Here is a 13,554-nt window from a genome sequence, read left to right as displayed (position 1 = left end):
AGTAAAAATTAAAATGTTTTTTAAATGAAAAATAAAAAACAAGGCAAGTTCTAAAAATTGTCCAATGCACTTCCTGTAGAAAGTTTCCAGGCTGTGACACAGGAAAGAGCACACCAGGCAGATTCTGGCAGACTCCCTTAGTATAGAGGAGATAGAACTGAAAGTCCAGGGAGGCCAAGACATACAGAGTCTGCAGAGTACCAGAGTGGAGAGAGCTGCACAGAAGGGACTGTGGAGACCTGCAGAGCCTAATACGGCACTCACAGCTGTGAGGTTGAGGAACAGACCGCTCAAAGGGATGAGAAAGAATAGTCCCCAGAGCTCACATGGCAGGGAGACGGAGCTAGATCCCCAAACCTCACAGTTTACAGGGCAACAATTAAAGTACTAAGAATGATGTTACCCAGTATTGGTGAAAAATTAGCCACAGACGAATTGTTGCTATCATCCCACCAACAAAGCTTAAAAGCAAGACCTGAAAGGATTAAACTACTTATAAGTAACTTATCACAGAGATCAAAGCTCAAGAATATTTTTATGAATACAAACATGAACCACCCAGTAAGGTAAATTTCACAATTTCCTGCATCCAATAAAAAAATTACCAACCATGCAGGGGAGCAGGAAAATACAGCTTACGTGAGGAGAAAAGTCATCAGTTGAAACTGACTCAGAAATGGTATCAGTGGTAGAATTACTAGATAAGAACTTTATTAAAATAGTTATTTTAACCATATGCCATATCTTCAGGAAGCTAGAAGAGAACTTGAATGTGTTAGATAAAGCCTGGAAGATATTTAAATGCCCAAATCAAAGTTCTAGAGATGAAAAATACATTGGATGGGATTAATGGCAGATTAGACATTGCAGGAAAAAAAGATCAGTGAACTTGAAGACATAATGAAAGAAACTATCCAGAGTGAAACAGAAAGAAGACTGTACAAATGAACAGAACATCAGAGAGGTGAGCTGTAGGACAACCTCAGATGTCCTAATATATGCATCATGAGAGCCGCCAAAGGAGGGGAACATGCAGGGTTTTGAAGAAATAATGGCTAAAAAATTTCCAAATTTGTTGAAAACGAAAAATCCACTGATTCAAGATGTTTAAAAAACCCTAAGCAAAAGAAACATGAAGAAAAGCGCACTGAGGTGAATGGATCAAGACCAGAGATAAAGAGAACAATGTGTTAAAAGCAGCTGGGGTGAGGAGGGGCCAGGGTGGGATGACCAAACAAGTTACAAGAAGAAAGATAAGCCTAGCTGCAGATGTCTCTTAGGAATCATGCAAGCTAGAAGACAGTGGGTTTTCTATAGGTAAAAATTATTGCCAACGTATTTTTTTTTTTTTTGCTCAGCAGAAATATTTTTTCAAGAATGAAGTTGAAATAGAGTTGTTTACATAAACAAAAACTGAAAGAACCACAGACCTGCACAACCAAAACCTTAAAAGAATTTCTTTAAATAGAAGGAAGGTTATACCAGATGGAATCATGAATCTATCAAAGGAATGAAGAAACGTTAATGTCATGACATTTTTCCTTACCATACAGATCTTTGAAAGAGATAATTGAGTATGTCAAGCACATAATACAAATAAGTTAAGGTGTTTAAAACCTACACAGAAGTTAATTGTAACACAAAGCCTGGGGGAGGAAGTGGAAGTAGACTTGGGGAGTTCTTACACAGCTGCAGTTATAGGACTTCAGAGTAGACTGTGATAAGTTAGAGATATAGTCTACACACCCCCAAAGCAATCACTGAAATAACACAGGAGTTTTTATCTGATGAATCAACAAAGAAGTTGAAGTGAAGTCATAAAATATAATCAGTTCATCCAAAAGAAAGCAAGAGGAAAATGGCAACAAAGAACAGATAAATAAGCAAGATACAGATTTAAACCTACCACGCACACACATTTTTTTTAGAGCTGGGGTCTCCTTTTGTCACCCAGGCTGGAGTGCAGCACGATCATGACTCACTGCAGCCTTGAATTCCTGGGCTCAAGCAATCCTCCCGTCTCAGCCTCCTGAGTAGCTAGGACTACAGGTTCATGCTGCCACGCCCAGCTAATTTATTTTTATTTTTTGTAGAGGTGATGTCTTGCTGTGTTGCCGAGGCTGGTCTCAAACTCCTGGCCTCAAGCAGTCCTCCTGTCTTGGTCTCCCAAAGCACTGGAATTATAGGTGTGAGCCACCGCACCCCAGCTGCCAAATATGTTAATAATCACATCAAATGTAAATGATTCAAACAGCCCAGTTAAAAGTCAGAAGTTGTTAGAATGGATGTAAGAGTAAGATCAAACCGTACGCTGCCTTCAGGGGTCCCACTTTAAATACAGACACATAAATAGGCTAAAAGTGAAAGGACAGGGAGATGCATACCATGCTAATGTGCATCAAATGAAAGCTGGAATGCCTGTGTTAATGTCATACAAAGTAGAATTCATAGCAAACAATATTGACAGGGACAGAAAGAATAGTATCCAGATGATGCAGTGGATAGTTCATCAAGAGGACATAATATCTTAAACCTTTGCACCCTTCAGAATAGATCTTCCGGATACATGAAATTAAAGTAAAACTGCATGGAGAAATAGACAAATCCACAGTTGTAACTGGAGATTCGAATACCCCTTCTTCAATAATTGATAGAAACAAGTACATAAAAAAAATTGATCGACGATTTGAACAGCTGTCTCAACTAACTTGACCTAACTGACATTTTTTAGAACACTCTGCTGGACAAACTATATTCTTTTCAAGTGCATGAGGAATACCTACCAATATAGATCATGATTTGGGCCATAAAACAAATCTTACACCTCAGAAAGATTCAAGTTATGTACAATATGTTCTCTGTCCACAGGGAAATTAAATTAGAAATTAATAACAGATCCCTGGAAAACCTCCAGTGTTTTGAAAGTAAAACATTTCTAAATAACTGATGGATCAAAGAATGAATCAGAAAGTAAATTACAAATAATTTTGAAGAATGAAAATGAAAAGAGTGTACCAAAATGTGTGGGATCCAGCAAAAGCAGAACTTAGAAGGAAATTTATTGCATGAAATGCCTATTTTAAAAAAGAAAGGTGGTCTCAGAACTATGACCTTAGTATCCATCTTAGAAAACAACAATAAGGATAGATACAATCCAAAGTAAACACAGGAAAGAGAAGGAGTAAGAAAGAGCAGAGTAGAATCCATAACACAGAAAACGGAAACACAATAGAGATAAAGGAAACAAAAACCAGTTCTTTGAGAAGATCAATATAATTGTTAAAATCTCTATCTAGACTCATCAAGAAAAAAGGAGATTACAAATTTTAGAAATATTAGGAATAGAGACGTTTTCCTCACCCCAGGGTATACAGATATTAAAAAATAATTAAGCATAATGTACAACTTAATGCTAACAAATTTGACTTTTTAGATGAAATGGACAAGTTCCTAAAGGACACCTACTCTTCACAGCTCACTCAGGAAGAAATAGATGACTTGAGTAGAATAGCGATGTGTCTAAGAAATGGAATCTCCTGCAAACAAAGGTCTGGGACCAGATGACTGGTGATTTCTAACAGACATGTAGCCAACAGATAACAATTCTTCATAAACTTTTTCAGAACGTTGGCAGAGGGAATTCTCAACTCGTTTTTTTGAGGATAGCTTTACTCATATCAAAGTCATACTCAGCCATTCCTAGGAAAATACAGACCAATATCCTTCATGAACGTAGATGTAAAAGTTTTTAATGTTTTAGAATATTGAATTAAGTAATATCTAGTGTGGCCATGTGAGATATTTTTGCCAGAAATCACAAGTTTGGTTTAACATTAGAAAAATCAGTCAATGTAAAAAAGGAAACGATATGATCATCTTAATAAAGAGGAGGAAAAAAGTAATTTGGCAAACTCCAACATTCGTTTCTGTAAAAACTCTGAGTAGTCTAGGAGTAAAAGATCTCTTCCTTTACCTGATAAAGGGCATCTCTGTTAACCTAGAGCTTAGATTGTAGTTAACGGCAGCAGATGGAAAGCTTTCCCCAAGTTCAGGATCAAGGCAAGGATGTCTGCTCTCACCACTTCTCTTCAACACTGTACAGCAGGTTAAGTAAGTGCAGTACAGCAAAGAAATAAAAGGCATCTAGATTGAAAAGAGAATTAAAACTGTCTTTTTTGCAGAAAACATTGTTTATGCAGAGAACTTGATGGTGTTTACAAAAAGTTACTAGAACTAATAAGTGAGGCTAGCAGTGTTGAGGGATAGAAGATCAATAAATAAAAGTTTCTTATATGTCTATACATATACATATATGTAACCAGAAAGTGAAATTTTAAAATACCATTTACCTTCTTCCCAGAAATGAAAAACTAAGGGATAAATCTGACCCAAAAATGTGAATGACCTGTAGACAGAAGACTACGAAGTATTGCTCAGATAATTTTTAACAGACCTAAAGTCATGAGGGGGCATGCTGTGTTCATGGAGCAGAAGAGTCTGTATTGTTAATTTGCTGGTTATCCTCAAATCTGTAGATTCAACACCTTCTCAGTCAAGCTTTCTAGAGAAATTGATAAGCCAAACATAAAACGTATGGAGATGCAAATGGCCTAGAATAGTCCAGTCAACTCTGAAAACGGGGAGAAGGTCGGAAGACTTGCACTACCTGACTTAGCCTCATTTTACAGCTGCAGTAAACAACGTGGTTTGGTGCTGGCGTCAAGAGAGAGGCAGATACATCAATGGAGCAGAATAGAGAATCCAGAAACTGGCAGGCAGTACTGACAAGACGAGTGTGGAAAAATGAAACTGCACTTCTCACAATTTCTAGTGCACAGTTTATAAGAGTGCAGAGCCAATTCATTAGAGAAAATACACTCTTTTCAACAAGTGGTTTTGAGTAATTGGTTAGCCTATGGCAAGAAATGAACTTAAATTCGTACTTTACACCATATCCCAACATTAATTCAAAATGAACCAAAGTCATGAATGTAAAATGTAAAACTAAAAAATTCTAGAAGAAAACATGAGAAAATTTTTGTGATTTTAGGTCAGAAAAGATTTTTAGATTGAACTCCAAGAGCATGATTCATGAAAGGAAGATGTAACTTGGACTTTATAAAAATTACGAACTGTTGTTTGAAAGACACTAGGAAGAGACTGAAGCCATGAGCTGGCAAAGGATATTCACAATCATATAATCTGACTAAGGTCTGATAGCCAAAATATATAAAAAGCTTCTTTCAAAACTTAATAAGAAAACAAAAAGTTTGTTATCAGTAGTCACTGTGTTATAGACTAGTGACCTGCATATGTTAAAACTCCTTAATGGATTGTTAATTCATAGTGGGGGTGAGGTGCAAACTTTCCTTATAGGGCCAGATGGTAACTATTTTAGGAGTTGCATATGATTCTCTTTTTAAACCCTTTAAAATGTAAAACCTGGCCGGGCGCGGTGGCTCAAGCCTGTAATCCCAGCACTTTGGGAGGCCGAGACGGGCGGATCACAAGGTCAGGAGATCGAGACCATCCTGGCTAATACGGTGAAACCCTGTCTCTACTTAAAAATACAAAAAAACTAGCCGGGCGACGAGGCGGGCGCCTGTAGTCCCAGCTACTCGGAGGCTGAGGCAGGAGAATGGCGTAAACCCGGGAGGCGGAGCTTGCAGTGAGCTGAGATCAGGCCACTGCACTCCAGCCTGGGTGGCAGAGCAAGACTCCGTCTCAAAAAAAAAAAAAAAAAAAAAAAAAAAAATGTAAAACCTGTTCTCAGCTCATAGACCTTTGAAAAATGGGCTGTGCTTTGAACTTGGCCCCGTGTGTGTGGTCACTTTCCAGCCTCTGAGTCAGAACTGGGGAGGCCCTGCCCTCTGGCCTTGCCCTGGAGGGAGGTGGGACGTGGTGACCTTTTGAGTTCAGGTCCGAATGATTCTTCTTGATTGATTTAGCAATTAACTGATGAGGAAGGTGTAGATTGAGAGGTATTTAATACGCTGGAAAATGTTTAAGAAGAAAAATGTATTTCCGTTACATCTGGCGACTTTTTTGCAGTCCGTGTGACCGCCCTCGTGCCATTGAGTCTCTGAGAGGAATTGAAGTGGTCGATGTTGCTGCTGGTGGAGCCCACAGTGCCTGTGTCACAGCAGCCGGGGACCTGTACACGTGGGGCAAAGGCCGCTACGGCCGGCTGGGGCACAGCGACAGCGAGGACCAGCTGAAGCCGAAGCTGGTGAGGAGGCGCCGTGTGCGGAGGCCGGGGGCTGCACGCTCCTCACTGCTGCTGTCAGATGGGGGCGGTTTGCCACCGTCGCTATGATTTTAAAATTCCAAAGTATTTGCTGTTCTAGATTTTTTTGGTTTTAGGGTTGTTGGTCATAGCCCCATTTACAAGTAGAAGTTCTTTCTGGTGGAAATAAAAACCATCTTGGTACGTATTTCTTCCATGAGTCATTTAAACATCCTTTTCTTTGTAGTGGTAAATATTGCTTGGCGTCTAGAAAAATGCTTTGGCTTCGAGAAGGCCCACTGTATTTTTGGGTGCCAGAAGTGAATAAACAGCCTTCATGGTGATGTAGGGTTGGCTCATCAAAGACACTAATACCTCCTCCTATTGTTTAGATACGTGTAGTTCAAATAGATGAAGGTGCTTTCTCTTTTGTCTTATAGGGTTTTAGAAATCATCTCTTTGTAAAGGCTTGAAACAGGTACCCCCATAAAAAAAGAATGGCAGTGTTGTGAAGCCACTCCTGTGGCAAGCCTTCTGGTGTTGTGCTCGGCCAACCCAAGTCCCTTTTCTCTGAAGGTGGAGGCGCTGCAGGGCCACCGTGTGGTAGACATCGCCTGTGGCAGCGGAGACGCCCAGACCCTCTGCCTCACAGACGACGACACTGTCTGGTCCTGGGGGGACGGGGACTACGGCAAGCTTGGCCGAGGAGGCAGCGATGGCTGTAAAGTGCCAATGAAGGTACTTCCCATTCTTGCCCTGCCCAGTGCTCTCCCAGCTCACCCCAGTCAGGGGTCCCCAGGGGCCCTCTGGGAAAACACGGCCGCAGAGCCCCCATTACCGACCCTCTGTGTGCACTTTAACCTCCTCTTTACCTTCTTTCCAGTAAATATAGTGAGTAATTGGCTAGAAAGTGTGTGCAGGGCCTAGAGAGAATAAGGTGTTTTATGTGCCTTGTGCGTTCTTTTGAGAGGTGGATCATCCGGGCACCGTGGAGCTCCCCGGTTTATTTAGCACGTAGGCTCACACTCTCTCAGTTCACAGTGGTGTGGAGTTGCCACAGCTCGTGCCTGGGGGATGCCAGTGCTTGCTAAAGGGACTGCATCTGGGTTAGCCGGGGCGGCCACAGGTGGGTGTCCTGTGAGGAGCGAGAGCAGGGCCTGCACAGCGCCCGAGTCCTGCAGCCCTGGTGGGGTCGGCGGCTCTGCTCCACACAAGCCTGGTGGCTCCAGGTGATTTTTTAGCTTTGCCAAAATGTCTTTTGTTCTTATGAACGGGTGGCTGGTACGTGGTTCAGGTCCTGCACATGCTGCTCAGTGACATCAGTGTGTGCACCACACTGCCGTGTAGCCCAGGCGCTCTGCTGGGTACTTGGGAGCCTCGTGCTGTGAACCTGTCTCTGCCCAGCCTCCTCTCTCGTGGGGCTGTGGGGTTGCAGGTGTGGCACAGGTGCCTCTGGGGCAGACCCTCACCAGTGGCATGCGTCAGAGGCCTCTTCTTGCGGGTAAGAGCCTGGGCTTTGCACTTTCAAGGGTGAGGATGCTAGGCATCGGAGGGGCTGGAGCAGGATGTCCCGAGGCCATTGTGGTAGGGCCGGACACCAGGGGAGAGCTCATTAAGAGAATGAAGTCAGTTTTAATTTGAGTTTAGAATTGAATATGAGAACTTACGTATGAGAGTGATCACAGAGGCCATGAGGAGCAGCTTGCAGGATAAGGAAAAGTGTTGACTGGCAAGTGTGCAGTGTGGAGGGTGGGTGGGGCCCAGTGCTCTTGGCCATCCCTCCCCTTGCCTGCTGCTCCTTCCCCACGGGCCTCTGGTCTGAGAGGGCTGGGACAGGTGAGGAGAGACACAGGGACTGCTGGATTATGGTGCTGCTGCACAGAGAAGCATGGTTGGGGGAGGCCATTCTGGGGAAAGGCTTGAAGGCCTCACCTGCAAAGCTTCCCCTTCCGGTGCCATGTGCTGGGTCCCGCCGGGCCACAGTGTGCCAGTGGGCATGTTGTCAGTCACGGTCCCCCCTGCTTTCTGGGAGTGCTGAGATTAAGTGGAATATGATTTTCAGTTGCACTAAGTATTCATCATAAGTACAGGTTTTCAGAATTCCTACTAGATTTAGTTAAATCTCATTGTGGTTATAACAGTCAGCAGGGGCCTTGATGCTATCTGTCTAATTGAACTTTTTCCCCTTCTAGATTGATTCTCTTACCGGTCTCGGAGTAGTTAAAGTGGAATGTGGATCCCAGTTTTCTGTTGCCCTTACCAAATCTGGAGCTGTTTATACCTGGTATGCAAAATTCGATTTGAACCCACTAAAACCAGATTTTAATTGGGGTGTGTGCACCACCTTTTCATGGATGGGAATGTACCTTCTGCAGCAGGCTATGGTTGTGTCCTGAAGAGCAGAGGCTGCCCAGGAGGCTGGGCAGGGTGGTCAATGAGATGACCTTGCTCCATAATTTCTATGCTTCCTTCATGTGCAGGGGCAAAGGCGATTATCACAGGTTGGGCCATGGATCGGATGACCATGTTCGAAGGCCTCGGCAGGTCCAAGGGTTGCAGGGAAAGAAAGTCATCGCCATTGCCACTGGCTCCCTGCACTGTGTGTGCTGCACAGAGGACGGTAGGTGGGGGCTCGGCGCCGCAGGACTGAGGCCTATGAATCTAAGAGGGCTGCTTGAGCATAAGTGACATGCACAGCCTTAAAAGGGGGCACAGACCTGTCATCCCAGCACTTTGGGAGGCTGAGGCGGGCGGATCACGAGGTCAAGAGATCGAGATCAGCCTGGCCTACACGGTGAAACTCTGTGTCTACTAAAAATACAAAAATTAGCTGGGCGTAGTGGTGCGTGCCTGTAATCTCAGCTACTCAAGAGGCTGAGGCAGGAGAATTGCTTGAACCCGGGAGGTGGAGGTTGCAGTGAGCCAAGGTCGTGCCATTGCACTCCAGCCTGGGCAACAGAGGAAGACTCTGTCTCAAAAAAAAAAAAAAAAAAAAAAAAAAAAAAAAAAAAGGAGGCAAAGGCTGGAGCTTATACCATGTCCTGAGAGTCTTATCTGCAGTCAGCAAGGCTTTGGCCCTGTCCTCTTCAGCCCCTGCTGTTAAACCTGTGAAAGAGTTCTACTTATTACTTATGACTGGGCTGTGCAGAACAGAGCTAGCAGCAGCCTGAGACGTGTCCTTAGACAGACCTGCTGCAGGCTTGGCCCTATGCTGGTGTCTGGGAACCTGGGTTTTGGGAAGACTCCCCTGTTCTCTGGGTGGTAGGTGTGGTTCACTGTGCCGGAACTGTCTGTACAAGTGATGTGGTCTGTGCTGAAACCTGCTTTCCTTGGTCTGGAACTTGTTACACGCCAGGAAGGGGGTACCTGTGCGATCAGCCCCGATGGAAACCCTGCACCTGGAGTCTCTACCCAGCTTCCCGGCAGACGGCACTTGACACGGCTCAGTGCTGGGACAGTTGAGCTTGTCCTGTGTGGCTCCTGTGGGAGAGGACTCTGGAAGCTTGCTCCTGGTTCCCCCTCTGCTTTGCCGCAGGTCCCCATCCCTGTGCTGGTCTTGCTGTGTGTCCTCTTGCCGTGATACGCTGTAACTCTGAGCAGGAGTGTATGCTGAGTCTTGTAAGTTGTGCTGGAGAATCACGAGTGTGGGGTTGGTCCGGGGAACCCCGACACGATAGCGGAAGGGACTTTTCAGGTCGAATGAAGTTTGTGAATCTGCTGACTTGATATGGAGATTATTCTGGATTATTTAGTGAAGCCGGTGGAATTACACAGACCTTTTGATCAGAAAAGAAGGCACAAGAGTCAGAGATGTGACTGAAGAGATAGTAGAAAGATTTTTAAAGTCTGAGAGCTCTCTACCCTCTGTTGCTGGCTTTCGTGGAGGAACAGGGTGGGGGAATGGGGTGGCCCCTGGAAGCTGAGAATAGCTCAGCCAGCAAGGAACCTGGACCTCAGTCGCACAGAGAACCGAGCTGTGTCTGAATGAGCAAGGAAACTCTCCCCGGGGCCTCTGGGAAGGGAGACCCACGCAGGACTTCCGACCTGCAGAGCGAAAGGATCCTAAGTGTGTGTTGTTTAAGCCGGCCGGGCGGTGGGGATGTGTCATGGCAGTGGTGGAAAATGTGGGCGCCATCTTTGCGGGACTAACACGGCCGTCCCGCAAACGATGCTCCTTGTTAAAGCCTTTGGTGAGTTATGTAAGCACGCACCCTTGAATCATTTCACTGTCCTGTGACACTCCCTCAGTGCCTGGCATCATGCTGTCACTTCCTCAGTCTTCCTGGGCCTCTGGCAACTTGACGCCAGTTATTTTGTTTTTTGTTTTTTTGTTTTGTTTTGTTTTTTGAGGCGGAGTCTCGCTCTGTCGCCCAGGCTGGAGTGCAGTGACGCAATCTCGGCTCACTGCAAGCTCCGCCTCCCGGGTTCACGCCAGACACCAGTTATTTTGTAGCACGTTCTTCAGTCTGGGTTTTTTCCGGTGTTTCTGCCGTAGATTCGGGTTGTGGGTCTTTGATCGTCACAGTTCATCCTTGCAGGTGACATGCAGTTTGTCTCCTTTCTGATGGTGCTCACTACAGTCGCTTGGTTACGTTGCTGTCTGCCGTGCTTTTCACCGTGGACATTGTTTATAATTAACAAGGATTTGATAGGGACACCTGAATCTACTTAAATATTCCTTTCTTATGCAGCTTTGAATTAATTCATGTATTTGTTTTATCTGAGTGGGAATCATGGATCCTAATGGATTCATTGGGGTGTCGAGTCTTTTCCTGTTTATTTTGACGCTCTAGTTGTGCTCTGTTTGTCTGGCTCTGCCCCCTTGTTGTGTGTCCCCGTTGTCTGGGAGAACTTCCCTGCTCTGGCAGAAGAACATCAGCTGCCTCTTGTTCCCGCCATGCCCCACGCCTCAGCCTGGCCATTTCTCCAAGGAGCCTGGCGTCTGTAGAGGAGAATGGCCTTGAGCAGACAAGGTCTGGATGATGGGTGAGCTCATTGCTGTTGAGGCGTCACCGCTCCCCAGGCCTCCTCCGTGGGCCAGGCCAGGGACTGGTAGTGTGAACAATACCCCGGTTTATGTGTGATGTTTCCTCCTGGATCTGCATGTGTGTTGAAAGCTATGAGTTCCCACCAGTATCCCCAGGTCCATTTCGGATCCACAGGGTTCATTCCAGTTTTCTCTTGGCAGCCTTGCAGCTCCTTTCTCTTCGGGCAGTTTGGTCCCCGACCCCGTGTATAACCAGCGTCTCATCCTCCGGTGTGTGGCTCCTCCCCTCACATTGGGGGTCTTCCCTAACCCCCCTCGGACCTAGCACCTGAGTGGAAGCCCTCCTCACTCTCGCGGACTCATTCCCTATGCCCGGCTGCGTCTGCAGAGACGCCCTCCTCACCTGGTGTGTGCGACACCCGCCTTGTGGCTTTAGGAGCAACTTGCAGGGAGCAGGCAGGGGCAGGAGACAAGCACAGGGGAGCAGGCAGGACAGGAGACAAGCACAGGGGAGCAGGCAGGACAGGAGACAAGCACAGGGGAGCAGGCAGGACAGGAGACAAGCACACTGCCCTTGATCACGCAGGCATCACACTTCCCAGACACCGAGAAGCTAGATTTGACAAGGCTAGTGGTGTCTCCAGAGAACGTGAGCCTTGTTTCCATCCTGGTCACCAGGACCTTGCCTGAGAATATTTTCCGGTGGTATTTCTTGGTTGAGGTCCAACACGGTACACTGAAAAGTGTGATGATTCTCGTGAATGGTGAATCTTATGTTTAGGATGTGAACAGAAACTGCATGTTCTTTTTGTATGTTATTTTTTTATTTTTAAATTTTTTTAAAAAAAATTTATTTTTATTTTAACAAGTTTTTGGGGAACAGGTGGTATTGGTTACATGAGTAAGTTCTTTAGAGGTGATTTCTGAGACGTGGTGCACCCATCGCCCAGGCAGTGTACATAGTACCCAATGTGTAGTCTTTGATCCCTCACTCCTCTCCTACCTTTCCCCCGAGTCCCCAAAGTCCATTGTGTCATTCTTAAGCCGCTGCATCCTCATAGCATGAGAACATATGGTTTGGTTTTCCGTTCCTGAGTTACTTTACTTAGAACAATGGTCTCCAGTCCCATGCAGGTTGCTGTGAACGCCATCGTTTCGTTCCTTTTTATGGCTAGTAGTGTTCCGTGGTGTATATACACCACGTTTTCTTATCCACTCATTGATTGATGGGCTTTGGAGCTGGTTCCATGTTTACGTAACTGCACATTGTGCTGCTGTAAACATGCGTGTGCAAGTACTTTTTCAAATAGTGACTTTTTTTCTTCTGGGTAGATAGCTAGTGGTAGAATTGCTGGATCCAATGGTAGATCTACTTTTAGTTCTTGGAGGGATCTCCACACTTTTCCACAGTGGAGCATGGAAGATGCTTTCCGTCACCGCGCATGTTCACAGATAGCTTGTTTCTGGTTTTTATCCCCCTAGAGGGAAAATCTCAGTGGGCTGTACTGGTTTCTGTTCCCACCAGCAGTGTGAGTGTTCCCTTTTCACCACATCCGTGCCAGCATCTACTATTTGTTTCTTCATTTATTTTATTATGGCCATTCTTGCAGGAGTGAGGTGGTATCACATTGTGGTTTTGATTTTAAAAACATGGATTTTAAGGTGGATCACGAGGTCAGGAGTTCGAGACCAGCCTGACTAACATGGTGAAACCCCATCTCTACTAAAAACACAAAAATTGACTGGGGCATGGTGGTGCACACCTGTAATCCCAGCACTTTGGGAGACCGAGGCAGGCAGATCATGAGGGCACGAGTTCAAGACCAGCCTGAGCAACATGGTGAAACCCCATCTCTACTAAAAATACAAAAATTAGCTGGGCATGTTGGTGTGCGCCTGTAAGCCTAGCTACTCAGGAGGCTGAGGCAGGAGAATCACTCAAACCCGGGAGGCGGAGATTGCGGTGAGCCAAGATCACACCACTGCATTCCAGCCTGGGCGACAGAGTGAGACTTCGTCACAGTGGTTCATGCCTGTAATCCCAACACTTTGGGAGATGAGGTGGGAGGATCACTTGAGCTGGGGAGGTTGAGGCTGCAGTGAACCGTGATCATGCCAGTTTACTCCAGCCTGGGCAACACAGTGAGACCCTGTCTCAAAAGAAAGTATAAAATAAATCAAACAGACTTTTCCTCTTCTGTTTCACATGCAAGAGGAATTTGGGATGTTAGGGATATTGCTTTCTGTTCTGATATTATTCCGACGGATTTGGGATGTTCAGGATATTGCTATCTGTTCTGATATTATTCCGATGGAGAACTGCTGCCATTCATGCCTAGTC

At 45.4% G+C, this 13,554-nt stretch overlaps 1 protein-coding gene across 5 annotated transcripts in view; it reads left to right on the top strand.

Moving 5' to 3' along the window:
- The window catches only part of LOC117070996 (E3 ubiquitin-protein ligase HERC2-like), a 57,332-nt gene that overhangs the window by 28,746 nt on the left and 15,032 nt on the right, over positions 1-13,554 (top strand). For all 5 annotated transcript variants that reach the window (XM_033190814.1, XM_033190813.1, XM_033190815.1 and 2 more), the window contains 4 exons: positions 6,052-6,229; positions 6,803-6,964; positions 8,419-8,510; positions 8,707-8,846. In XM_033190814.1, the coding sequence (XP_033046705.1) occupies positions 6,052-6,229; positions 6,803-6,964; positions 8,419-8,510; positions 8,707-8,846 (572 nt within the window). The remainder of the gene's footprint in view (positions 1-6,051; positions 6,230-6,802; positions 6,965-8,418; positions 8,511-8,706; positions 8,847-13,554) is intronic.

The sequence above is a fragment of the Trachypithecus francoisi genome, unplaced genomic scaffold, assembly GCF_009764315.1.
Source record: "Trachypithecus francoisi isolate TF-2019V2 unplaced genomic scaffold, Tfra_2.0 Lachesis_group3, whole genome shotgun sequence".
In the NCBI taxonomy this organism is placed as follows: Eukaryota; Metazoa; Chordata; class Mammalia; order Primates; family Cercopithecidae; genus Trachypithecus; species Trachypithecus francoisi.
Note: the sequence above shows the minus strand (reverse complement) of the source record. Positions and strands in the feature narration are given on the sequence as shown.